The 27,147-nt window shown below is 44.5% G+C and overlaps 1 protein-coding gene across 4 annotated transcripts in view; it reads right to left on the bottom strand.

The window, feature by feature from the left end:
• LOC129554876 (glycine N-acyltransferase-like protein 2) overlaps positions 1–23,936 on the bottom strand; it is a 35,675-nt gene extending 11,739 nt beyond the window's left edge. The window contains exons 1-5 of one of the 4 annotated variants that reach the window (XM_055424181.2): positions 23,658–23,936; positions 8,117–8,224; positions 4,975–5,101; positions 4,703–4,880; positions 78–258 (exon numbers count right to left, since the gene is read on the bottom strand). In XM_055424181.2, coding sequence (XP_055280156.2) covers positions 120–258; positions 4,703–4,880; positions 4,975–5,101; positions 8,117–8,224; positions 23,658–23,825 — 720 coding nt within the window. In that variant the 5' untranslated portion in view covers positions 23,826–23,936 and the 3' untranslated portion in view covers positions 78–119. Of the gene's footprint in view, positions 1–77; positions 259–2,048; positions 2,131–4,702; positions 4,881–4,974; positions 5,102–8,116; positions 8,225–23,657 lie in introns of those variants that run through there. The other 3 variants (XM_088843351.1, XM_088843350.1, XM_088843352.1) reach the window with 3 other exon arrangements.
• Positions 23,937–27,147: the final 3,211 nt, after the last annotated feature.

Here is a 27,147-nt window from a genome sequence, read left to right as displayed (position 1 = left end):
TGCCAACAAATTGAGAAACAAGTTGTTGGGACAAGGAAGAATGACTTTATTCAGAAAGCCAGCAGACCAGAAAGATGATGGACTCAGGCCCCAAAGAATCCTTTTTCCTGAGTTAGGATTCAGGATGTTTTCACACTAAAAGGGAAGGGAGTCAAGTCAAACATTTCAAGGTTCCAATCAGACTCAGAAGGGATGTGCTCATTTCTTCCTTCCTGCAGCCACTCACAGGTGGGCCTGGTTGAGGATGTTTCCTGTGAGCTAAACAAAGGTATTTTAGTTTAACACTGCCTACCTGGGAGGCATGGTTCCCAGAGTTGGGCTATTATATATAATTCAAGCTTACATGCAACATTCCTTTAGAGATTAATTTGCAGTAGAATACAAACGTTCTTCCCTAATACAATAGAAGGACATTTTTAAAATGCTGAAAGCCTGAAATTTCATATCAAACAGAATATCCTTGCAAAACACAAGCAAAAAAAAAGTTTCAGATAAACAAGGCATATCTGCCCTACAAGAAAAAAATAGTCTGTAAACCAAAAGGAAATTAAATTCAATGATATTTTGAAACTGCAGTTAGAGAGACTATTGACAATATAAGTGGTTTAAAGCTATGTTTCTTTCTTTTCTTAAATTCTTTACAAACAATTGACTATTTTAAATTCAAATATGGTAACTGTACGGGGCTTCCCAAGTGACTCAGAGGTAAAGGAATCCACCTGCCAAAGCAGAAGACACAGGTTTGACCCCTGAGTCAGGAAGAGCCCTTGGAGTAGGAAATGGCAACCCACTCCAGTGTTCTTGCCTGGAGAATCACATGGACACAAAAGCCTGGCAGGCTACAGTTCACTGGGTCGCCTAAGGGTCGGACACGACTTAGAGACTAAACAATAAGAACATAATAACTGTATACCAGAGTTATAGTAAATGCAGAAGATGATACTCTAACAATAGCACAAAAGGGAGCAAATGGAATTGTTTTACCTTCGGTGTGAAATGGGATAGCCTTCATGAAAGATAGAACGTTGTTGAGAAATGAACTGACAACATGGAGTCAGTCAGGCCCTCCTGCCCCACTGTCTCACAGCCTCACCCTGCATTTTCACGTTTTGTAAACAGCGACACTGCTGACCTTGGGAGCACTGGGCCATGGGGCGCTTTTGTCTGTCTCAGTGTATCAGTAGTCTTTGAAGACTCGTTGCTGCTGCTGCTTCCTGGGGAGAATAAACGTGTCTGCAGTCCCCAGAGCTCCTCGAATCTTCTTCCAACTTCCCTGATCTGCAGTTCCGCTCAGTCGTGTCCGACTCTTTGCGACCCCATGGACTGCAGCATGCCAGTTTTCCCTGTTCATCACCAACTCCCAGAATTTACTCAAACTCATGTCCGTTGAGTCACTAATGCCATCCAACCATCTCATCCTCTGTCGTTCCCTTCTCCTCCCACCTTCAATCTTTCCCAGCATCGGGGTCTTTTCAAATGAGTCAGCTCTTCACATCGGGGGGCCAAAGTATTGGAGTTTCAGCTTTAGCATCAGTCCTTCCAATGAACACCCAGGACTGATCACCTTTACGATGGACTGGTTGGATCTCCTTGCAGTCCAAGGGATTCTCAAGAGTGTTCTCCAACACCACAGTTCAAAAGCGTCAATTCTTCGGTGCTCATCTTTCTTTATAGTCCAACTCTCAAACCCATACATGACTACTGGAAAAACCATAGCCTTGACAACATGGCCCTTTGTTGACAAACTAATGTCTCTTCTTTTCAATATGCTGTTTAGGTTGGTCATAACTTTTCTTCCAAGGAGCAAGCATCTTTTAATTTTATGGCTGCAGTCATCATCTGCAGTGATTTTGGAGCCCCAAAAATAAAGTCAGCCACTGTTTCCACTGTTTGCCCATCTTTTTGCCATGAAGTGATGGGACCGGATACCATGATCTTAGTTTTCTGAATGTTGAGCTTGAAGCCAACTTTTTCACTCTCCTCTTTCACTTTCATCAAGAGGCTCTTTAGTTCCTCTTCACTTTCTGCCATAAGGGTGGTGTCATCTGCATATTTGAGGTTAATTATATTTCTCCCAGCATTTGGCATGGACCAAATATCTTATGGACTTCTTGGATAGGACCAAATACCCTGCAAGGGCAATGACAAGCGTCCTTGTAAGAGGGACACAGAAGGAGATTAGAATACATAAGAGAAGACTATGGAAAGATGATGGAAGTAGAGAGAAAAGGTAGAGTGAGTTGGGATCACAAGCCTGGGGATGTGGAAAACTTCTTCAGGCTCAAAAGGCCAGGACATAGATTCTCCCCTAAAGACTCCAGAAGCTGGCTTTGCCAACACTTTTATTTTTATCCCATAAGACCCATTTAGGGCTTCCCTGGTGGCTCAGAAAACAAAGAATCCTCCTGCAATGAGGGAGCCTTGGGTTCGATCCCTGGGTCAGGAAGATCCCCTGGAGAAGGAAACGGCCACCCACTCCAGTATTCTAGTCTGGAGGATTCTATGGAGAGAGGAGCCTGCAGGGTTACAGTCCATGGGGTCACAAAGAGTTGGACATGCCTGAGCAACTAATGTTTTCACACTTTCACTTTCAAGACCCATTTTAAGTTTCTGACTCCCAGAAACTAAGGCAACAATTAAACCCAGAAGGGCAAGATACCCAAATATATATTTGGGTTTAGAGGAAATAAAGAACCGCCTTAGGACACGCACTTCATTCCAGATTTCCAGTTATAATATCAAGTAGTATTTAATCCCTGTTTACCATTTTTCCCCATGCAAATATTTCTTTTATGATTCTCATGGGAACACAGTTGAGCCAGGGCACGGTTCAAATATTATTGACTCTCCTGGCTAAATCAATTCTACGTCAAGAATCGACTGCTGTTATTAGTAACTTCCATTCCGTTCCATCGCTCAGTCGTGTCCGACTCTTTGCGACCCCGTGGACTGTAGCCTACCAGGCTTCTCCGTCCATGGGATTCTCCAAGCAAGAATACTGAAGTGGGTTATTTAGTTGTTGCTAAATCAATTACATGACTGGGCCACTGACACTTTCAGGTTCTAAGCCAGTCCTCTGGAGGTGGCACGGTGATCAGCACTCAGTGGGCCCGTGAGGACAGAACATTGAGAGAAACTGTCTCTATGCCAAGCCGCGGCACCAGAGCCCACAGAAGCGCCTGTAGTGCAGGGCCTCCTGTGCCCCCAGCTGCCTATTCAGTGTGTATTTAGATTTTGTTTATTTTTTGATGTAGCAATACAATTATTAAGCATAAATGGATATCAGTGGAAAATAATTGTCTCCTTTTTCTCTGATTCCTTCTCCTTCTCCAGAGGCAACTAGTGCGAGCGCTGTGATGAATTTATGTCACTCTCCAGAGGCATCGTTTGGAAGTTTAGATGTGCTCCACTGTGATGACACGCTGGCTACACGGTTCTGCCCATCTTAGTTGCTGCTGATGTTGCTGCTTCACTAAGAAGTTATTTTTGTTGTTGCTGTTGCTTCAGAATATATTTTTGGAATTGTTTCCTTATTAGTTCACAGCGGGCTGTTTCATTCTTGTTAATGGCTGTATATTATTCCAGCGTTTCGACTGTACCATAGTAAATCTATCCATGTCCCTACGGCAGGATGGGTTTTTTCATATGCTATGCTATCATATGTTCATACATCATGCACACCATCCAATTTGGTAAAATCTTCCATTTAATGCACATATTATTTTACCCAGGTGTTTCAATTTTAGGAGTTCAGTTTTCAGTAATACATATACAACTTGTGCGAGGATCTATTTGTGAAGACATTTATTGCAGAATTTTTGTTATCAAGTGTGTAAATACAGAATTGTACATCTCCCTCTTATGGTAATCTATGCAGCTGTCAAAATAATTGAAGGATGCTTGTACGAGCTTACGTGAAAGATGATATATATATAACACATTGCTGAGTGAAAAGAGTAAATTGCAGTATAGTCATGCACATGTTGTTGAGAAAAAAACTAACAAAGCAACTCACACATACAGAGTTCCAACAGCAATGCTAAGAGTCTCTACACATGGACAGAAAGAGTTTGGAAATGCACGTTGGCAAGCCTTCACTGTTTACTCTGCATATTTGTATCCTTTGCATAGGACTTCCCTGGTGGCTCAGTGGTAAAGAATTCTCCTGCCATGCAGGAGATGCACGTTTGATCCCTGGGTTGGGAAGATCCCCTGGAGAAGGAACTGGCAACCCACTCCAGTATTCTTGCCCAGGAAACCCATGGACAGAGGAGCCTGGAGGGCTACAGTCCATCGGGGTCACAAAGAGTCAAATACAACTTGGCGACTACACACACACACACACACACACACACACACACACACACACGTACTTTGCATAGTATGAAGTGTTCTTTTATATTTTTTTTTGGTCAAAAAATGAATAGTTTCAGTAAAAGTTTTTCAATTCCACCGTGACGTCCAGTATTCTTCCGGGAGCAAACTTGTGAGATCTAAGGAAGTTGATATGTGGAAAAGAACCTTCTCTAACGAAGTTCCTGCCCACGCTCAGCGAGCATTCCCTAACACAGTTCCCTTTCTTACCTGTGCAGCTCTGAACACCGTTATAATTTAGCCTCAGATCCTACATTTACAAGTCTGGCCCATAGGGCAACTGAACTATTCTATACGAAATTTCAGAAGCAAAAGGTAAAAAGCTCACCTTCTCTCTTCAAGCACTTTAGGAATTTTTAAAAACTTCATCAAATCCATCTTGTCACCACTCGATGCCGCGAGCGCTGGTTTTTCAAACACAAAAAGGATGGTTCTCAGATAATCCACCTGCACTGATTTGGAAGCTGCGACTTTTTGCAACGCCTCGCCCAAGCTCTCTTGACAACCTGGGGAGAGGAGAACAGCAAGCATCATTTCACCCCCTTTCACAGCCACTGTAAGTTAACTGGGATGGCTTCGGCTTTAATTTAGAGCAATTACCTTGGATCTGGAAGGCTTGTTCCCAGTTGATGACCTGCGGGCACGCTAAGACTTCCTCTAACTTGTCAGGCGCTTTGGTGAAGACGTGGTAAGTGTTGGTGTAATAATCCAGGTCATCCTTCATCTCCTGATGTGACAAGCATCAACCACATTTACACAGTGAGATCATTCACAAAATGTTTTGCCTATGTCCAGAATTGCACTCATCTCGCACGCTAGTAAAGTCATGCTCAAAATTCTCCAAGCTAGGCTTCAGCAATATGTGAATCATGAACTTCCAGATATTCAAGCTGCTTTTAGAAAAGGCAGAGGCACCAGAGATCAAATTGCCAACATCCGCTGGATCATGGAGAAAGCAAGAGAGTTCCAGAAAAACATCTATTTCTGCTTCATTAACTATGCCAAAGCCTTTGACTGTGTGGATCACAATAAACTGTGGAGCATTCTGAAAGAGATGGGAATCCCAGACCACCTGACCTGCCTCTTGAGAAACCTGTATGCAGGTCAGGAAGCAACAGTTAGAACTGGACATGGAACAACAGACTGGTTCCAAATAGGAAAAGGAGTACGTCAAGGTTGTATATTGTCACCCTGCTTATTTAACTTATATGCAGAGTACATCATGAGGAACGCTGGGCTGGAAGAAGCACAAGCTGGAATTAAGATTGCCGGGAGAAATATCAATAACCTCAGATATGCAGAAGACACCACCCTTATGGCAGAAAGTGAAGAGGAACTCAAAGGCCTTTTGATAAAAGTGAAAGAGGAGAGTGAAAAGGTTGGCTTGAAGCTCAACATTCAGAAAACTAAGATCATGGAATCTGGTCCCATCACTTCATGGGACGTGGATGGGGAAACAGTGTCAGACTTTATTTTGGGGGGCTCCAAAATCACTTCGGATGCTGATTGCAGCCATGAAATTAAAAGACGCTTGCTTCTTGGAAGGAAAGTTATGACCAGCCTAGATAGCATATTGAAAAGCAGAGACATTACTTTGCCAACAAAGGTCTGTCTAGTCAAGGCTATGGTTTTTCCCGTGGTCATGTATGGATGTGAGAGTTGGACTGTGAAGAAAGCTGATCGCAGAAGAATTGATGCTTTTGAACTGTGGTATTGGAGAAGACTCTTGAGAGTCCCTTGTACTGCAATGAGATCCAACCAGTCCATTCTAAAAGAGATCAATCCTGGGTGTTCATTGGAAGGACTTAGGCTAAAGCTGAAACTCCAATACTTTGGCCACCTCATGCGACGAGTTAACTCACTGGAAAAGAGTCTGATGCTGGGAGGGATTGGGGGTAGGAGGAGATGGGGACGGCAGAGAATGAGATGGCTGGATGGCATCACCGACTCTGTGGGCATGAGTTTGAGTGAACTCTGGGAGTTGGTGATGGACAGGGAGGCCTGGCGTTCTGTGGTTCATGAGGTCGCAAAGAGTCGGACACGACTAAGTGACTGAACTGAACTGAAGAGTACTAGAGACTAATTTGTTGGATAGGCTCTGTTGGTGGCGGTGCAGGCAATGTCCTTGGACTCCCTTGTAGAATAAGCCACTGGAAGGGGCTCCTTCCTGGGGGTGCCCTCGAGTCAGCTGCCTCTGGGACGACGGGCAAGTAGTCACAGTGTCTGAGGTGGGAAGTGCAGCAGAAAGAGCGCGTGTTAAAGGCCTAAAGAGTGGGGGCCTGAGGGGTGGAGGGATGCACGCAGAACAGGGCTGAGGTCCAGGCTCGTGCTCTCTGAGAAGGTGACGCCTCAGCTAATTCTGAAAGTGAACTCCCAGGTGGCGACAGTGGCAAAGAGCCCGCCTGCCAGTGCAGGAGACGTAAGAGACGTCCGACGTAAGAGACGTCCGACGTAAGAGACGTCCGACGTAAGAGACGTCCGACGTAAGAGACGTCCGACGTAAGAGACGTCCGACGTAAGAGATGTGGGTTCAGTCCCTGGGTCGGGAAGATCCCTGGAGGAGGGCACTGCACCCCACTGCAGTGTTCCGTCCTGGACAATCCCATGGACAGGGGAGCTGGAGGGCTACAGTCCCTAGGGTCACACAGAGTCAGAAATGACTGGGCCACTGACCCTTTCAGGTTCTGAGCCAGCCCTCTGGAACTGGCATGGTGATCAGCGCTCGGTGTGCCCGTGAGAACAGAGCACTGATAGAAAAAGTCCCTACGCGAGCCATGGTGCCAGAGCCCACAGAAGCACCTGGAGTGCAGGGCCTGCTGTGCCCCCAGCCGCCTGTCTGCCCCCTGCTGCTGGCTCGCCAACTCTGTGTTCTGACACTCCTGATGACTCTCTCTATGGGTAAGGGCGACCGGGGCTGTTAAAGTATCACTACTCCGGGAAGGATGGGATTCACTACCCATACTCCCCTGAAAGATGAAGACACTCTTATGAAACAAACATGCCATCTGCTATTTCACAAACATCTGACAGCGTCATTTTTGTCAACTTCACCTTCTGTGTTCGGAGAGCAGCAGTCTTACACCTCACACAGCACTGCTCAAAGCACTGTCGGATTGCGGTTATTGAGTCACAGGGAAAGAAAAACACTTCCTGGTCATTTCCAACCGCAGGCATCTAGGTTGAGGTGAATGCCTCTGACTGGAGTCTTGATGGGAGAGAGCTGACTGAATGGAACTCTAGAGCAACTCACAGGTCCTGGACTGTTGGCTCTGCGGTCTACTCCTGCGCTTTGCCTCACCTTCCTGCCCTCTCCTCCAAGCTGCTGCTGCTGCTAAGTCGCTTCAGTCGTGTCCGACTCTGTGTGACCCCATACACAGCAGCCCAGGCTCCCGCGTCCCTGGGATTCTCCAGGCAAGAACACTGGAGTGGGTTGCCATTTCCTTCTCCAATGCGTGACAGTGAAAAGTGAAAGTGAAGTCGCTCAGTTGTGTCCGACTCTTTGCGACCCCCTGGACTGCAACCTACCAGTCTCCTCGTCCATGGAATTTTCCAGTCAAGAGTACTGGAGTGGGGTGCCATTGCCTTCTCCGTCTCCTCCAAGCAACCCTTCCCAAATCTGCATGAATCAGGTGTGTCAAGATCCTTCCCCTCCCCACCCCCGCCCACCGCCGGCCCCTAGCTGCAGCCCCTCATCCCCGTCCTGAGGGTGAGTGACCTGACCCTCAGGAGCCAGGGGTCTTACCTCCTTTTGAGGCCGTATGATGACTGTCTGATACTCTGGCCAGGCGTCCACCAGCACCTCCAGGTTGAACGGGTTTTTGTTTCTAATGTGGAAAAGGGCGCCATACACCTACAAGAGCAAAAACAAAGCAGGAGAGGATGAAAGTTTTCTTTGAGACAGAGTCTTGCCTGTGGCATGGGAAGTAAAAGCAGGAGTTAGAAGGACTTGATGGGGACATCCCTGCTAGTCCAGGGGCTGAGACTTCCAGCCCCCAGTGCAGCGGGCCCAGGTCGATCCCTGGCTAAGGGTTACATGCTACGGTGAAAGGTTCCACATGCTGCAACTGAGGCCTGGGGCCAAATAAACGTTTTTTTTAAAAGAAAGACTTGAACCGGCAGGACTAGTGCTTCCAAGATGGCTCGTTGGACTATTCGTCCAAAGACATACTGCAAAACGGTGCAGGAAGGATCCCCAAAAATCCAAGTTAATAACAAATGAACTGGCTTCTCTAAAGTATTCATTTATTTTTTGAAAAACTACATACTATTGATATTTTTCCTATTTTAAATGTTAATACCATGCCATTTATTCAGCATCTGTTGCTGCTGCTGCGTCACTTCATGTCCGACTCTGTGTGACCCCATAGACAGAAGCCCACCAGGGTCCCCCGTCCCTGGGATTCTCCAGGCAAGAACACTGGAGTGGGTTGCCATTTCCTTCTCCAATGTGTGAAAGTGAAAAGTGAAAGTGAAGTCGCTCAGTCGTGTCCGACCCTTAGCGACCCCACGGACTGCAGCCTACCAGGCTCCTCCATCCATGGGATTTTCTAGGCAAGAGTACTGGAGTGGCTTGCCATTGCCTTCTCCGATATAGTCACTAGCTGTCTGTTAATGAAAGAAAGGAATATATCAAATTTGTGTCAAATGTGGAGAATTCACATATTCAAATGTGGATATGATGTGGCTGCTGCCTTCAAGTCTACAAGAGCACAGAGATGCACAGTCTAATCTTAAACGGAGCATGTTCTGACGGGTCTGTGTACACGGTCAGGTGGGGGCTCGAACAGGCAAAGTCACTGCCCGCCCAGAAGCGGCGGGAGACGCACAGGAAAACCAACGTGGAAACCGGACCATGAGAAATAAATAAACCTGGTGAAGCAAAGAGAAGAGGAAGACAGGCAATTTCTGTTAGGAGAAGGCGCGTGATTGGAGGCTTGAAGGTGCTGAGATTCGATCCCACCTGCTGAACTGTGAGGGGTCAGTGATCGAAACGCATAGTACATCTTCCATGTTGGGAAACGAAGAGACGTTTTTGATAAACATTTGTATATCCAGTTAAGGAGTATGGGCTTTATGCTTTGGGCATGAACTGCCACTAGCATTTTTTTTTCAAGGGATAACATAGCTTTTTTAAATTTTTTGTTTTAATTTTAATTGGAGGCTAATTACTTTACATTATTGTGCTGGTTTTGCCATACATTGACATGAATCTGCCCCGGGTGTATATGTGTTCCCCATCTTGAACCCCCCTCCCACGTCCCTCCCCATCCCATCCCTCTGGTTCATCCCAGTACACCAGCCCCGAGCATCCTGTATCATGCACTGAACCTGGACTGGCGATTCTTTTCACATATGATAATATACATGTTTCAATGTCATTCTCCCAAATCATCCCACCTTTGCCCTCTCCCACAGAGTCCCAAAGACTGTTCTATACACCTGTGTCTCTTTTACTGTCTCACATACAGGGTTATCATTATCATCTTTCTAAATTCCATATATATGCGTTAGTATACTGTATTGGTGTTTTTCTTTCTGACTTACTTCACTCTGTATAATAGGCTCCAGTTTCATCCACCTCATTAGAACTGATTCAAATGTATTCTTTTTCAGTTCAGTTCAGTTTAGTCACTCAGTCGTATCCGACTCTTTGTGACCGCATGAATCACAGCACGCCAGGCCTCCCTGTCCATCACCAACTCCCGGAGTTCACTCAAACTCATGTCCATCGAGTCGGTGATGCCATCCAGCCATCTCATTCTCTGTTGTCCCCTTCTCCTCCCACCCCCAACCTTTCCCAGCATCAGAGTCTTTTCCAGTGAGTCAACTCGTCGCATGAGGTGGCCAAAGTATTGCATCTTCAGCTTTAGCGTCAGTCCTTCCAATGAACACCCAGGATTGATCTCCTCTAGAATGGACTGGTTGGATCTCATTGCAGTACAAGGGACTCTCAAGAGTCTTCTCCAATACCACAGTTCAAAAGCATCAATTCTTCTGCGATCAGCTTTCTTCACAGTCCAACTCTCACATCTATACATGACCATGGGAAAAACCATAGCCTTGACTAGACAGACCTTTGTTGGCAAAGTAATGTCTCTGCTTTTTAATATACTATCAAGGTTGGTCATAACTTTCCTTCCAAGGAGTAAGCATCTTTTAATTTCATGGCTGCAATCAGCATCTGCAGTGATTTTGGAGCCCAAAAAAATAAAGTCTGACCCTGTTTCCACTGTCTCCCCATCTATTTCCCATGAAGTGATGGGACCAGATTCCATGATCTTTGTTTTCTGAATGTTGAGCTTCAAGCCAACCTTTTCACTCTCCTCTTTCACTTCCATCAAAAGGCTTTTGAGTTCCTCTTCACTTTCTGCCATAATGGCTGAGTAATACTCCATTGTGTATATGTACCACAGCTTTCTTATTCATTCGTCTGCACATGGACATCTAGGTTGCTTCCATGTCCTGGCTATTATAAACAGTGCTGCGATGAACATTGGGGTACACGTGTCTCTTTCAGTTCTGTTTTCCTCTGTGTGTATGCCCAGAAGTGGGATTGCTGGGTCATATGGCAGTTCTATTTCCAGTTTTTTAAGTAATCTCCACACTGTTCTCCATCGCCACTAGCATTTTAAAGCAAGGGAGTTACATGATCATATGTGTGTCAGATAGATACTCTGGTTATCAAGTTACAGGTGACCAATAGCTTGGGACAGTTAAGGAAATCCACTAAACACAGCAGCAGAATTGATTCAAAAGATATTGTAGGGTCTTTCCTGGTGGTCTAGTGGCTCAGACCCTGAGCTCCCAAAGCAGCGGGGAGCAGACTCGACCCCTGGTCAGGAAACTAGACCCCGCATGCCGCAACTAAAACCCAGTGCAGATAAATGAACAAAAATTAATTTTAAAAAGGTACTGTGTGGAGCATGGGAAGATGGCGGAGGAATAGGATGGGGCGACCACTTTCTCCCCCACAAAATCAACAAAAGAACATGTGAACGCCGAGTAAATCCCACAAAACAACTTCTGAATACCGGCAGAGGACATCAGGCACTCAGGAAAGCAGCCCATAGTCGTGGAAAGGAGATAGGAAATAGATAAAAAGATAAAAAGAGAGACAAAAGAGGGAGGGACAGAGCTCCGTCCCTGGAAGGGAGGCTTAAAAAAAAAAAGAGAGAAGTTTCCAAACACCTGGAAACACTGGCCAGTGGAACCTCAGGGGGCCGCATAACTGGGAGACAAAAGACATAAATAATTAAAACTCACAGACTAAGTGCCCGAGGAAACTCAGCAGAGAAGCGGCGCAGACGCCCACGCCCCCCACTAGCAGGCAGGGGTGGGGCAGGGAGGCGCCGCGGCGCTTAGAGGGAGAGCGGGCTTGAACGCCCCAGGGCAAACTGAGGGCGAGAACTTAAGATACCAAAGCAGAAGTGAAGTGAAGCGAAGTCGCTCAATCCTGTCGGACTCTTTGTGACCCCATGGACTGTAGCCTACTGGGCTCCTCTGTCCATGGGATTTTCCAGGCAAGAATGCTGGAGTGGGTTGCCATTTCCTTCTCCAGGGGAATTTCTCGACCCAGGGACTGAACCCGGGTCTCCCACATTGTAGGCAGACGCTTTACCGTCTGAGCCACAAGGGAAACCAAAGCTGCAGCTAAAAGGCAAAAAGGCTAGGAAAAGCCTGTGAAAAGCCCCAACCCAGGACTCCGCCAGCCCTGCCCACAGAACAGGGCGTGGAGCAGAGCGAGCCAGCAGCGGGCGGCCCATCCCCTGCCGACGTGGGCGGGGAGGGCAGGCAGCGCTGGGGTGGGGGCAGCCGTGGCCCCAGAGAGGCTTCCCGTGCCAAGTTGCAGGCAGGCTTCCTTGCTGGCCAGGACTTCTTGGGTTCGGGCCGGTTGATATCCGCCTGAGAGAGTGCACCGGTTGTACTCCCAGAAAACCGAGCAGCAGGGACCAGGAAGGCGATAAGTCGCAGCGACCGCGCTCGCCAAATGCCTGGTCACCTGAGCTGCTCAGACCGGGGAAGGCACAAAATGCAGGCCCAGCCAAGTGTGCGCCTTTGTCGAGTACCCGAGAACCTGAACCTGAGCCGCTTCAGACCTGGGAAGTGCATGCAACCCAGCGCCAGCCGCGGACAGCTCCCAGCAGAGCAAACTAAAGCCTAAGCAGAATAAACAGGGAAAGCACACACGCCTCGAGCAGGAGCATTCCCAGTATAGCTGAGACACTGCGAACACTCCCCACAGACACCAGGGATATTTGTTAGCTGTCCCTCCCTCCCCATAGCAGGACTGAACAGGTGAGCCGGGAAAAAAATAAAAGTGTCCACTACCGCATCCTGGTGTAAGGACGGGAATTAGACACTGAGGAGACCAGAAAACAGAAGAGCTTTTTCAACAGAAGGAACTGCCTTGGAAGTAACAGAGGGAGAAGCCTTGAGCCTACTGCAAGAATAAGACTGAAAAACAGAGGCAGAAGCTTAAGGCCAAATCCTGAGAACACCAGAGATCTGCTGTTCCAGAGAACATTAATTGATAGGTACTCATCAAATGCCTCCATACATACACTAAAACCAGGCACCACCCAAGGGTCAACAAGTTTCAGTGAAAGACATACTACGCAAACTATCCAGCAACACAGGAGAATAGCACTGAGCTTCAATATACAGGCTGCCCAAAGCCACTCCAAACCCACTGACATCTCAAACTCATTACTGGACACTTCATTGCACTCCAGAGAGAAGAAATCCAGCTCCACCCGCCAGAACATCGACACAAGCTTCCCTAACCAGGGAAACTTGACAAGTCACCCATCCAACCCCACACACAACAAGGTAACTACATAATAAAGAGAACTGCACAGACTGTCAGAAGACAGAAAGGCCACCCCAAACACAGCAATATAAGCAAGATGAAGAGGCAGAGAAATACCCAACAAGTAAAGGAACAGGATAAATGCCCACCAACACAAACAAAAGAGGAAGATATAGGGAACCTACATATAAAGAATTTCAAATTTTAATTGTGAAAATGATTCAAAACCTGGAAAGCAAAATGGAGTTACAGATAAATAAACTGGAGAAAAGGATTGAGAAGATGCAAGAAATGTTTAATAAGGAATTAGAGGAAATAAAAAGAGTCAGTATACAATGAATAATGCAAAAGATGAGATCAGAAACACTCTGGAGGGAACAAACAGTAGAATAACAGAGGCAGAAGACAGGATAAGTGAGCTAGAAGATAGAATTGTAGAAATAAATGAAACAGAGAGGAAAAAAGAAAAACGAATTAAAAGAAATGAGGACAATATTAGAGACCTCTGGGACAATGTTAAACGCCCCAACATTCAAATCATAGGAGTCCCAGAAGAAGAAGACAAAAAGAAAGACCATGAGAGAATACTTGAGGAGACAATAGTTGAAAATTTCCCTAAAATGGGGAAGGAAATAATCACCCAAGTCCAAGAAACACAGAGAGTCCCTAACAGGATAAACCCAAGGCGAAATACTCCAAGGCACATATTAATCAAATTAACAAAGATCAAACACAAAGAACAAATATTAAAAGCAGCAAGGGAAAAACAACAAATAACACACAAGGGGATCCCCATAAGGATAACAGCTGATCTTTCAGCAGAAACTCTTCAGGCCAGGAGGGAATGGCAAGACATATTTAAAGTGATGAAAGAAACTAACCTACAGCCCAGATTACTATACCCAGCAAGGATCTCATTCAAATATGAAGGAGAAATCAAAAGCTTTACAGACAAGCAAAAGCTGAGAGAATTCAGCATCACCAAACCAGCTCTCCAACAAATACTAAAGGATCTTCTCTAGACTGGAAACACAGAAAGGGTATATAAACTCGAACCTAAAACAATAAAGAAAATGGCAACTGGATCATACTTATCAATAATCACCTTAAACGTAAATGGGTTGAATGCCCAACCAAAAGACAAAGGCTGGCTGGATGGATACAAAAACAAGACCCCTATATATGTTGTCTACAAGAGACCCACCACAAAACAAGGGACACATACAGACTAAAAGTGAAGGGCTGGAAAAAGATATTCCATGCAAATAGAGACCAAAAGAAAGCAGGAGTAGCAATACTCATATCAGATAAAATAGATTTTAAAACAAAAGCTGTGAAAAGAGACAAAGAAGGAAACTACATAATGATCAAAGGATCAATCCAAGAAGAAGATATAACAATTATAAATATTTATGCACCCAACATAGGAGCACCGCAATATGTAAGACAATTCTAACAAGGATGAAAGGGGAAATTAACAATAACACAATAATAGTGGGAGACTTTAATACCCCAATCACACCTATGGATAGATCAACTAAACAGAAAATTAACAAGGAAACACAAACTTTAAATGATACAATAGACCAGTTAGACCTAATAGATCTCTATAGGACATTTCACCCCAAAACAATGAATTTCAACTTTTTCTCAAGCGCACACGGAACCTTTTCCAGGATAGATCACATCCTGGGCCATAAATCTAGCCTTGGTAAATTCAAAAAAATTGAAATCATTCCAAGCATCTTTTCTGACCACGATGCAGTAAGATTAGATCTCAATTACAGGAGAAAAACCATTAAAAATGCCAACATATGGAGGCTGAACAACACGCTGCTGAATAATGAACAAAGGATTATTAGAGAATACTGTCAGCAATTATATGGCAATAAAATGAATAACCTGGAAGAAATGGACAAATTCCTAGAAAAGTTCAGTTCAGTTCATTTCAGTTCAGTTCAGTCGCTCAATCGTGTCCGATTCTCCGTGACCCCATGAATCACAGCACGCCAGGCCTCCCTGTCCATCACCAACTCCCGGAGTTCACTCAAAATCATGTCCACAGACTCGGTGATGTCATCCAGCCATCTCATTCTCCGTCGTCCCCTTCTCCTCCCGCCCCCAACCTTTCCCAGCATCACAGTCTTTTCCAGTGACTCAACTCGTCGCATGAGGTGGCCAAAGTATTGCAGCTTCAGCTTTAGCATCAGTCCCTCCAATGAACATCCAGGATTGATCTCCTCTAGAATGGACTGGTTGGATCTCCTTGCAGTATAAGGGACTCTCAAGAGTCTTCTCCAGCACCACAGTTCAAATGCATCGATTCTTTGGCGATCAGCTTTCTTCACAGTCCAACTCTCACATCCATACATGACCACGGGAAAAACCATTGCCTTGACTAGATGGACCTTGGTTGGCAAAGTAATGTCTCTGCTTTTTAATATACTATCAAGGTTGGTCATAACTTTCCTTCCAAGGAGCAAGCGTCTTTTAATTTCATGGCTGCAATCAGCATCTGCAGTGATTTTGGAGCCCCCAAAAATAAAGTCTGACACTGTTTTCACTGTTTCTCTATTTATTTCCCATGAAGTGATGGGACCAGATGCCATGATCTTTGTTTTCTGAATGTTGAGCTTCAAACCAACCTTTTCACTCTCCTCTTTCACTTTTCATCAAGAGGCTTTTGAGTTCCTCTTCATTTTCTGCCATAAGGGTAGTGTCATCTGCATATCTGAGGTTATTGATATTTCTCCCGGCAATCTTGATTCCAGCTTGTGCTTCTTCCAGCCCAGCATTCCTCATGATGTACTCTCCATATAAGTTAAATAAGCAAGGTGACAATATACAACCTTGATGTACACCTTTTCCTATTTGGAACCAATCTGTTGTTCCATGTCCAGTTCTAACTGTTGCTTCCTGACCTGCATACAGGTTTCTCAAGAGGCAGGTCAGGTGGTCTGGGATTCCCATCTCTTTCAGAATTTTCCACAGTTTATTCTGATCCACACAGTCAAAGGCTTTGGCATAGTCAATGAAGCAGAAATAGATGTTTTTCTGGAACTCTCTTGCTTTCTCCATGATCCAGCGGATGTTGGGAACTTGATCTCTGGTGCCTCTACCTTTTCTAAAACCTGCTTGAACATCTGGGAGTTCACGGTTTACATACTGCTGAAGCCTGGCTTGGAGAATTTTGAGCATGACTTTACTAGCGTGTGAGATGAGTACAATTGTGCTGTAGTTTGAGCATTCTTTGGCATTGCCTTTCTTTGGGATTGGAATGAAGACTGACCTCTTCCAGTCCTGTGGCCACTGCTGAGTTTTCCAAATCTGCTGGCATATTGAGTGCAGCACTTTCACAGCATCATCTTTCAAGACTTGTAATAGCTCAACTGGAATTCCATCACCACCACTAGCTTTGTTAGTAGTGATGCTTTCTAAGGCCCACTTGACTTCACATTCCAGGATGTCTGGCTCTAGGTCAGTGATCACGTTATTGTGACTATCTTGGTCGTGAAGATCTTTTTTGTACAGTTCTTCTGTGTATTCCTGCCACCTCTTCTTAATATCTTCTGCTTCTGTTAGGTCCATACCATTTCTGTCCTTTATCGAGCCCATCTTTGCATGAAACGCGAGAGACGCGATGCGAGAGACGCCGGCCCCGGTGGTGCATACGCGACACGAGAGACGCCTAGAAAAGTACACCTTGCCAAAACTGAACCAGGAAGAAATAGAAAATCTGAACAGACCCATCAGAAGCACGGGACTAGAGGAAGTAATTGGAACTCTTCCAGCAAACAAAAGCCCAGGTCCAGACGGCTTCACAGCTGAATTCTACCGAAAATTTAGAGAAGAGCTAACATCTATTCTACTCAAACTCTTCCAGAAAATTGTTGAGGAAGGGAAATCTTCCAAACTCATTCTATGAGGCCACCATCACCCTAATCCCAAAACCTGGTAAAGATCCCACAAAAAAAAGAAAACTACAGGCCAATATCACTGATGAATATTGATGCAAAAATCCTTAACAAAATTCTAGCAATCAGAATCCAACAACACATTAAGAAGATCATACATCATAAGCAAGTGGGCTTTATCCCAGGTATGCAAGGATTCTTCAATATCCGCAAATAAATCAACGTAATACACCACATTAACAAACTGAAAAATAAAAATCATATGATTATCTCAATAGATGCAGAGAAAGCCTTTGACAAAATTCAACATCCATTTATGATAAAAACCCTCCAGAAAGTGGGAATAGAAGGGACATATCTCAACATAATAAAAGCTATATATGACAAACCCACAGCAAACATTATCCTCAATGGTGAAAAACTGAAAGCATTTCCCCTAAAGTCAGGAACAAGACAAGGGTGCCCACTCTCACCACTACTATTCAACATAGTTCTGGAAGTTTTGGCCACAGCAATCAGAGCAGAAAAAGACATAAAAGGAATACAAATTGGAAAAGAAAAATAAAACTTTCACTGTTCACTGATGACATGATCCTCTACACAGAAAACCCTAAAGACTCTACCAGAAAACTACTAGAGCTAATCAATGAATACAGTAAAGTTGCAGGATATAAAATCAACACACAGAAATCCCTAGCATTCCTATACACTAATAATGAGAAAATAGAAAGAGAAATTAAGGAAACTATTCCATTCACTGTTGCAATGAAAAGAATTAAATACTTAGGAATATATCTACCTAAGGAAACAAAAGACTTGTACATAGAAAACTATAAAACACTAGTGAAAGTAATCAAAGAGGACACTAATAGATGGAGAAATATACCGTGTTCATGGATTGGAAGAATAAATATTGTGAAAATGAGTATACTACCCAAAGTAATTTATAAATTCAATGCAATCCCTATCAAGCGAGAGACGCCGGCCCCGGCGGCGCAGACGCAAGAGACGCCGGCCCTGGCGCAACTGACCACGCAAAGAGGGGAGGCCGTGAGGCGCTACTCCATGCCTGAGGCCAGGGCCAGAGGCCGAGAGGAGCTACCCCACATCCAATAGGCAGTGTCTGCACTGGCGCAAGAGGGCCGAGAGGAGCTACTCCATGTTCAAGGTCAGGAGGGGCGGCCTTGAGGAGATATCCCTCGTGCAAGGTAAGGTGAAGCGGCTGTGCTTTCTTAGAGCAGCTGTGAAGAGATATCCCACGCTAAGGTAAGAGAAACCCAAATAAGACTGTAGGTATTGCGAGGGGGCATCAGAGGGCAGACACACTGAAATCATAATCACAGGAATCTAGTTGATCTGATCACATGGACCACAGCTGAATGTGGTCCACTGGAGAAGGGAATGGCAAACCATTTCAGTATACTTGCCTTGAGAACCCCATGAACAGTATCAAAAGGCAAAATGATAGGATACTGAATGAGGAATTCCCCAGGTCGGTAGGTGCCCAGTATGCTACTGGAGATCAGTGGAGAAATAACTAGAGAAGGAATAATGGGATGGAGCCAAAGCAAAACCAATACCCACTTGTGGATGTGACTGGTGATAGAAGCAAGGTCCGATGCTGTAAAGAGCAATATTGCATAGAGACCTGGAATGTTAGGTCCATGAATCAAGGCAAATTGGAAGTGGTCAAACAGGAGATGGCAAGAGTGAACATAGACATTCTAGGAATCAGTGAATTAAAATGGACTGGAATGGATGAATTTAACTTGGATGACCATTATATCTACTACTGTGGGCAGGAATCCCTTAGAAGAAATGGAGTAGCCATCATGGTCAACAAAAGAGTCCGAAATGCAGTACTTGGATGCAATCTTAAAAACGACACAATGATTTCTATTCGTTTCCAAGGCAAACCATTCAATATTACAGTAATCCAGGCCTATGCCCCTACCAGTAATGCTGAAGAAGCCGAAGTTAATCGGTTCTATGAAGACCTACAAGAACTTTTAGAACTAACACCCAAAAAAGATGTCCTATTCATTATAGGGGACTGGAATGCAAAAGTAGGAAGTCAAGAAACACCTGGAGTAACAGGCAAATTTGGCCTTGGAGTTCGGAATGAAGCAGGGCAAAGGCTAATAGAGTTTTGTCAAGAGAACGCACTGGTCATAGCAAACACCCTCTTCCAACAACACAAGAGAAGACTCTACACATGGACATCACCAGATGGTCAACACCGAAATCAGATTGATTATATTCTTTGCAGTCAAAGATGGAGAAGCTGTATACAGTTAGCGAAAACAAGACCAGGAGCTGACTGTGGCTCAGATCATGAACTCCTTATTGTGAAATTCAGACTCAAATTGAAGAAAGTAGGGAAAAACACTAGATCATTCAGGTATGACCTAAATCAAATCCCTTATGATTATACAGTGGAAGTGAGAAATAGATTTAAGGGACTAGATCTGATAGAGTGCCTGATGAACTCTGGATGGAGGTTCGTGACATTGTACAGGAGACAGGGACCAAGACCATCCCCATGGAAAAGAAATGCAAACATGGAAAATGGTTGTCTGAGGAGGCCTTACAAATAGTTGTGAAAAGAAGAAAAGTGAAAAGCAAAGGAGAAAAGGAAAGATATAAGCATCTGAATGCAGAGTTCCAAAGAATAGCAAGGAGAGATAAGAAAGCCTTCCTCAGTGATCAATGCAAAGAAATAGAGGAAAACAACAGAATAGGAAAAACAAGAGATCTCTTCAAGAAAATTAGAGATTCCAAGGGAATATTTCATGCAAAGATGGGCTCGATAAAGGACAAAAATGGTATGGACCTAACAGAAGCAGAAGATTAAGAAGAGGTGGCAAGAATACACAGAAGAACTGTACAAAAAAGATCTTCATGACCAAGATAGTCACGATAACGTGATCACTGACCTAGAGCCAGACATCTTGGAATGTGAAGTCAAGTGGGCCTTAGAAAGCATCACTATGAACAAAGCTAGTGGTGGTGATGGAATTCCAGTTGAGCTATTTCAAATCTTGAAAGATGATGCTGTGAAAGTGCTGCACTCAATATGCCAGCAGATTTGGAAAACTCAGCAGTGGCCACAGGACTGGAAAAGGTCAGTCTTCATTCCAATCCCAAAGAAAGGCAATGCCAAAGAATGCTCAAACTACCGCACAATTGTACTCATCTCACACGCTAGTAAAGTCATGCTCAAAATTCTCCAAGCTAGGCTTCAGCAATATGTGAACCGTGAACTCCCAGATGTTCAAGCAGGTTTTAGAAAAGGCAGAGGCACCAGAGATCAAGTTCCCAACATCCGCTGGATCATGGAGAAAGCAAGAGAGTTTCAGGAAAACATCTAATTCTGCTTTATTGACTATGCCAAAGCCTTTGACTGTGTGGATCAGAATAAACTGTGGAAAATTCTGAAAGAGATGGGAATCCCAGACCACCTGACCTGCCTCTTGAGAAACCTGTATGCAGGTCAGGAAGCAACAGTTAGAACTGGACATGGAACAACAGACTGGTTCCAAATAGGAAAAGGAGTACGTCAAGGCTGTATATTGTCACCTTGGTTATTTAACTTATATGCAGAGTACATCATGAGGAACGCTGGGCTGGAAGAAGCACAAGCTGGAATCAAGATTGCCGGGAGAAATATCAATAACCTCAGATATGCAGATGACACTACCCTTATGGCAGAAAGTGAAGAGGAACTCAAAAGCCTCTTGATGAAAGTGAAAGAGGAGAGTGAAAAAGTTGGCTTGAAGGTCAACATTCAGAAAACAAAGATCATGGCATCTGGTCCCATCACTTCATGGGAAATAGATGGAAAAACAGTGGAAACAGTGTCAGACTTCATTTTTTTTGGCTCCAAAATCACTGCAGATGCTGATTGCAGCCGTGAAATTAAAAGACGCTTGCTCCTTGGAAGGAAAGTTATGACCAACCTTGATAGTATATTAAAAAGCAGAGACATTACTTTGCCAACAAAGGTCCGTCTAGTCAAGGCAATGGTTTTTCCCGTGGTCATGTATGGATGTGAGAGTTGTACTATAAAGAAAGCTGATCACCGAAGAATTGATGCTTTTGAACTGTGGTGCTGGAGAAGACTCTTGAGAGTCCCTTGGACTGCAAGGAGATCCAACCAGTCCATTCTAAAGGAGATCAATCCTGGGTGTTCATTGGAAGGACTGATGCTAAAGCTGAAACTGCAATACTTTGACCACCTCATGTGACGAGCTGACTCACTGGAAAAGACTGTGATGCTGGGAAAGGTTGGGGGCGGGAGGAGAAGGGGACGATGGAGAATGAGATGGCTGGATGGCATCACCAACTCTGTGGCCATGGGTTTGAGTGAACTCCGGGAGTTGGTGATGGACAGGGAGGCCTGGCGTGCTGTGATTCACGGGATCGCGGAGAGTCGGACACAACTGAGCGACTGAACTGAGAACAAATAATCTCACAATTTCTATGGAAATACGAAAAACCTCAAATAGCCAAAGCAATCTTGAAGAAGAAGAATGGAACTGGAGGAATTAAGCTGCCAGCCTTCAGGCTCTACTACAAAGCCACAGTCATCAAGACAGTATGGTACTGGCATAAAGACAGAAAGATAGATCAATGGAACAAAATAGAAAGCCCAGAGATAAACCCACGCACCTATGGACACCTTATCTTTGACAAAGGAGTCAAGAATATGAAATGGAGAAATGACAGTCTGTTTAACAAGTGGTGCGGGGAAAACTGGTCAGCCACTTGTAAAAGAATGAAACTAGAACACTGCCTAACACCATGCACCAAAATAAACTCAAAATGGATTAGAGAGCTAAATGTAAGACCAGATTCTATAAAACTCCTAGAGGAGAACGTAGGCAAAACACTCTCTGACATAAATCACAGCAGGATCCTCCAAAACCCTTGTTACACTGTTGGTGGGAATGCAAACTAGTACAGCCACTATGGAGAACAGTGTGGAGATTCCTCAAAAAACTGGAAATAGAACTGCCATATGATCCAGCAATCGCACTCCTGGTTATACACACCGAGGAAACCAGAATTGAAAGAGACACATGTACTCCAATGTTCATTGCAGCACTGTTTATAATAGCCAGGACATGGAAGCAACCTAGATGTCCATCTGCAGATGAATGGATAAGAAAGCTTTGGTACATATACACGATGGAGTATTACTCAGCCATCAAAAAGGATGCATCTGAATCAGTTCTAATGAGGTAGATGAAACTGGAGCCAATTATACAGAGTGAAGTAAGCCAGAAAGAAAAACATCAATACAGTATACTAACGCATGTATATGGAATTTAGAAAGATGGTAACCTGAACCCTGTACACGAGACTGCAAAAGAGACATAGGTATATAGAACAGTCTTTGGGACTCTATGGGAGAGGGTGAGGGTGGGATGACTGGGGAGAACGGCATTGTAGCATGTATATTATCATAAGTGACCAGTCCAGGTTCGATGCATGATACAGGATGCTCGGGGCTGGTGCACGGGGATGACCTGGAGGGAGGATATGGGGAAGAGGGAGGTGGGAGGGGGATTCAAGAAAGGGAACACATGTACACCCGGGGCGGATTCGTGTCAATGTATGGCAAAACCAACCAATATATTAATGTAAGGTAATTTGCCTCCAATAAAATAAATTTAAAAAATTTTTAAATAAAATAAAAAGGTACTATGCATATATAGCGGAGAAGGCAATGGCAAGCCACTCCAGTACTCTTGCCTAGAAAATCCCACAGATGGAGGAGCCTGGTAGGCTGCAGTCCGTGGGGTCGCACAGAGTCGGACACGACTGAGCGCCTTCACTTTCACTTTTCACTTTCACACATTGGAGAAGGAAATGGCACCCCACTCCAGTGTTCTTGCCTGGAGAATCCCAGGGAAGGGGGAGCCTGGTGGGCTGCCGTCTGTGGGGTCGCACAGAGTCGGACATGACTGAAGTGACCGAGCAGCGGCAGCAGCAGTGCATGTATGACTGGGTCCCTGTGCTGTTCACCTGAAACTGCCATGACATCGCTAATCAGCACTGCTGCTGCTGCTGCTGCTCGGTCACTTCAGTCATGTCCGACTCTGTGCAACCCCGTAGACAGCAGCCCACCAGGTTCCGCCGTCACTGGGATTCTCCAGGCAAGATCACTGGAGTGGGGTGTCATTGTCCTCTCCAATGCATGAAAGTGAAAAGTAAAAGTGAAGTCACTCAGTCGTGTCCGACTCTTCGCGACCCCATGGACTGCAGCCTACCAGGCTCCTCCGTCCATGGGATTTTCCAGGCAAGAGTACTGGAGTGGGGTGCCATTGCCTTCTCTGAGTAATCAGCTATACCCCAATACAAAATAAATAGTTTTTTTAAGAGATACTGAAGAATCCCCAGGGAAGTAAAGGAGGTGCTTGGCCGTGGGTGTTAAGACAGTCCCAGGCAGAAGGAATCTGGGACTTGTGCCTCCAATTGCCCTGGAGTGTCCTGAGCCCGAGTCTGTCTTCTTCACACCAAAGTCCTCTCTTCCCCCATCTCCCCTACTCCCTTACCTTCAAGGACTCAGGCGTGCTCTCTTCCAAGGATTCATACAAAATCTGAAGTTGCTGGGGTTCACGAAGCACAAGCATCTTGCGTAGCACCCAAGCCCCTTCCCTGAGGAAGACAATCTGAGGAAAGAAACACACCAACAGAAACCCCTGGAGATCTGAGACAGGCATCCCGGAAGAGCAAGAAGGAGGAGTCCCCGAGGACAGCCATGCGCTGCTCGAGGTACAATATCGAATCCAAGGATGTGCCCAAGTACCACCTGGCAAAACCCAGAAACTGGAACTGTATGTTATCAACCTTGAGAATAGAGCAAACCTTGTATTCAATAATTCCACTTCTAGGAACTCATATCAAGGTGATAATAGTAGACACCTATAAGAATGTAAATATAAGAAAATTTGCCATAGTATTATGATACTGTAAATTTATAAATGATCCGAAGTCCATTATAGGAAATTGGTGAAGTTAATGATGGCATATCCAAACGATGGCTCACCAGGTAGCCATTAAAATGATGTCTTCAAAATGGATTTAATGACACAGGAAAATATCCAAGTCATAAAATAGAGATGTGATATAATCCCAAATTAGTACTCACCTCAGATTCATTCTGAAACAATGTAGTATATCAGTAAGACACGCTTATGAACATTCTTCAGTCTCATACACACAAATATCTGGCTGCATGTATAATTATATAATATATATTTCATGTACTCGATCAAGGAATAGATGATACTTAAAGACATTATACAAGAGTAGCCATATTTTCTAAAAATTAACAAATACAAGAAATTGCAAGCAATTTTGATGGCTTATAGGAGAGGCAGCAAATTTTTTAAAATCTTAACAATCCTGAAAAATCCAACATCCTGTGTATGTGTGTACGTGTGCTCAGGCATGTCCAACTCTTTGTGACTCCATGGACTGCAGCCTGCAAGGCTCCTCTGTCCTTGGAATTTTCCAGGCAAGAATACTGGAGCAGGTTGCTATTTCCTTCTCCAGGGGATCTTCCCAACCCAGAGATCGAACCCATATCTCTTGCATCTCCTGCATTGGCAGGCAGATTCTTCACCACTAGCGCCACCTGGGAAGCCCCATATGTGTGTGGGAAAAAAAGTGAAAGTGTTAGTTGCTAAGTTGTGTCTGACTCTTTGTGACCCCATGGACGGTAGCCCCTCTGTCCATGGAATTTTCCAGGTAAGAAATACTGGAGTGGGTAGTCATTCCCTTCTCCAGGGGATCTCCCCGACCCAGGGATCAAACCCAGGTCTCCTGCACTGCGAGCGGACTCCACCGTCTGGGCCACCAGGGAAGCCCATACGTGCATATAGCCAAAACAAAGCGAACGGAAATCATGGTCAAGAACATGATCGCTGGAGTAGGCAGGTCACTTTACCTGAATGTCTCTGAGCTTCGCTTTCTTTATCTACAAAAGAGGCATAATAATAGCTCTTTTGTAGGCTGTTTTGAGGATTATGTCATCACAAAATGTATGTGATGTGTTTTGCAAAGTGACAGATGGTATGTGTGTGTGTGTGTGTGTGTAAGTGTGTGTGTATATATATACCTGAGGGAAAATTAGAAGATCTTCAAATTCAAGCAAGGGAAAATAAAATTTGAATGGCTTCTGATGTTCATTAGCGAAAGTACAGACTGGTAATACACGCAGGGATTCCCCAGCATTGCTTAAGACAAGGTTCAGATGAAAACCCTCGTTTGGAAGGGGTATTTATCCAAACGGGTGAGCTCAGCACCCAGAGACTAGAGGCAGAAGAGACAGACTGAAACAAACTAGGCTTAGATTTTCCAGGCTTGGAGCAGCAAAAAAAAGATAAGCGGCAAAGTAAATATTTGAGAATGAGGTGATGACACTCGAAACTGAATTTGTGGGATCTTGGTGAGAGAAGGGGCTTCCCTGATGCCTCAGATGGTAAAGAACCCACTGCAGTGCAGGAGACCCGGGTTCCATCCCTGGGTTGGAATGGTTCCCTGGAGAAGAGAAGGGAACGGCAACCCACGGCAGTATGCTTGCCCAGAGAATCTCCATGGACAGAGGAGCTTGGCCGGCTACCGTCCACGGGGTCACAAAGAGTTGGACACAACTCAGCAAAACTAACACCTTTACTTTCAGGAGAGAGAAAGAAAGAAGTAAAACAGGAGACAGGTCCCACCAAGTGGGAAAGATGTCAAGAGCGTAGGATGAATGTACTTTATGAGGTTGAAAGAACAGCAGTGGCAATGGACGGGGGAATATATTCATAGAATAGGGGGTGGAACGAGGGATGAGGCTGTTAGAGGTGAGGGGTCAGGGGTATTTATGTGCTAAGTCACTTTGCTTGTGTCCAACTCTTTGTGACCCCATGGACTGTAGCCTGCCAAATGTCCCTGTCCGTGGGATTTTCTAGGCAGGAATACTGGAGTGAGTTGCCATTTCCTCCTCCAGGGGATCTTCCCGACCCAGGGATCTATCTGGGGTCTCTTAGTTCTCCTGAATTGGCAGGTGGGTTCTTTATCACTAGCGCCACCTGGGAAGTCTCATATTTATTTATAATGCCATCCAAAGAGGGAATGAATGGGAATACGTTTAACAGAAGATAGCCAAAAACTAAAGTACTTTGCTAAAAAATTTAAAGAAGACCTAAAATAATGAAGAGACACATCACATTCATAGACTAAAATATTCAATATTTTTCAGATATTACTTCTTATATAACTAAGCTACAGATTCACTGCAATATCAACATAAATGTCAGAAAGTTTTTAATAAAGATTCATAAGATTATTACAACATTTAAATAGAAATGCAAAAAACCTAAGCAAAAAGCATCTAAAAAAGTTGGTGGACACACACTATCAGATTTCAAGGCTTAGTATAAAGCCACAGTACTCAAAAATAGTAGTAAAAAAAAAAATCTTAAGGATAGATATATAGATCAATTAAACTAATAGAAACTTGAGAGATGCACGCATACATAGAAACTCAATTGCTTTTCAACAATTACATCAAAGTGACTCAAAAGAGAAAGGAAAGTCCTTGTAATAACTAGTAATTAAATAACCAGTTTCTACTCCAGGAGATAGTGAAGGACAGGGAAGCCTGGCGTGCGGCAGTCCATAGGTCCGCAAAGAGTTGGCACACGACTTAGCAACTGATCAACAACAACAAATCTACCCTGGGGAAAAGAATATCAACTCTTACATCACACCACTTACAAAAAGTCAACTTGAAATTTTCATAGACCCAAATATAGGAGCTAAACCTGTAAGACTTCTGAAAGAAAATACAAGAGGAAATTTTGGGGATCGTAGACCAGCAAGACATGGGAACAATCGAAATCTCTCTCCCCCTCCCAAGGCAGTTATTCTGGGCAAATTTATCTTCCCTGTTACCTTCTAAAACTCAGGCAAAGGTGTGTGAATCTTTTCCTATTGATTCAGCATGTTCTCATTCCTTTTCCTGGTCCTTATTAGGCTAAGGTACCTGCCAAG

The sequence above is a fragment of the Moschus berezovskii genome, chromosome 14 (genome assembly GCF_049115385.1).
Source record: "Moschus berezovskii isolate FMDL1 chromosome 14, NW_MosBer_1.0, whole genome shotgun sequence".
Taxonomy (NCBI): Eukaryota; Metazoa; Chordata; class Mammalia; order Artiodactyla; family Moschidae; genus Moschus; species Moschus berezovskii.
Note: the sequence above shows the minus strand (reverse complement) of the source record. Positions and strands in the feature narration are given on the sequence as shown.